General features: G+C 38.3%; 1 protein-coding gene across 1 annotated transcript in view; it reads left to right on the forward strand.

The window, feature by feature from the left end:
• Positions 1-913: 913 nt before the first annotated feature.
• LOC130085483 (cGMP-dependent 3',5'-cyclic phosphodiesterase) overlaps positions 914-1211 on the forward strand; it is a 166014-nt gene continuing 165716 nt past the window's right edge. The window contains exon 1 of the mRNA XM_056251255.1: positions 914-1084. Coding sequence (XP_056107230.1) covers positions 1050-1084 — 35 coding nt within the window. The 5' untranslated portion in view covers positions 914-1049. The remainder of the gene's footprint in view (positions 1085-1211) is intronic.

The following is a 1211-nucleotide window of genomic DNA, read 5'->3' on the forward strand; positions in this document are numbered from 1 at the left end:
AATGAAATCAGCTTTGTTTACAGCAGAGACCAAGAGGAAATGAAAGTAATGTACTAGAGGACATAGGGAAAGTATGTAGGTCATTACGATTGCTTCGCCTCCAACGTGTGATGTGATTTACGAGTGTTAGTAATAGTAGGGATTTGGAAGCACATAGTAAAGCAAGGTCACAACAGATAACAGCAAGATATATAAAAGAGGAAGGAAAGAAAAAAGCAATGCATAAGGGCCATAAGATTCGCTGGTCTTTACACGATTCATCTTCAAACTAAAATTCACACTATCATTTTTTCATTCTGCCTATCATCCGGCCGTCCGGTCTATCGTTCTAAAATATTTATTAATTTTTTTGTATATTTTCTAGTGCAAATTGCCCAAAATAGGTACAGTCCTTGAAAAAAACATAGGTAACACTTTATTTTTACAGTGTCCTTGTTACATATGTTACATGTTACAATAACAGTAAATTATGCATATTTACGTGCAACTATAACCCTCAGCCAAATCCTAATCCTACCCTAACCCTATAGTAAGAACATGTAGTTGCTTAATATTACTCAGCACTTAAATATATAATTACACTGTAATAGAGACACCTTAAAATAAAGTTAACCAAACAATATTAAATGTAAAATATATTGTTTTTAATTTTCTGAAATAACTGTGCTACAACAAAGTGTGAAATTTCAAAGGCACATTTTTTTCTGGTTAATTCTTCAAATAAATGTGCCAAATTACAGAGAAATGTTGTTGTTGTTAAATATTTACACAAATAATAAATATGTGTAAATAGTAAATTGTCTGAGAGAAACCCAGAGGGTTTTAGGACCCTGATGAGCAACACAATCAGAAGCTTCCCCAGTCAAAAGAGAGAGAGAGAGGGGACAGAAGAGTGGTTGTGTGTGTGCTGTCAGTGTGTTCCCCGCTGAGGGCTCGAGCGCACACCTCTGTGAGACCCGACACGAGTGTGTGTGTGTGTGTGTGTGCGCGCGTGAGTGTGTATGTGTGTGCTGGTTTGTGCAGAGCTGTGACACACAGGAGGGAATGACATGAACGCTCATGAGAGGAAGCGAGGAAGAGACCTGTAAGAACACACTGCCAGCATGTGGACATGTTTACACACACACACACACACACACAGAAGAAGTGAAGCTCCAGAAGTGTGTGATAGAGTTGGACAGATGATCGCTCGAGTCTCGTTCTGATGCTTC

The sequence above is a fragment of the Rhinichthys klamathensis genome, unplaced genomic scaffold, assembly GCF_029890125.1.
Source record: "Rhinichthys klamathensis goyatoka isolate OS25496 unplaced genomic scaffold, OSU_Roscu_1.1 h1tg000080l_1, whole genome shotgun sequence".
Taxonomy (NCBI): domain Eukaryota; kingdom Metazoa; phylum Chordata; class Actinopteri; order Cypriniformes; family Leuciscidae; genus Rhinichthys; species Rhinichthys klamathensis.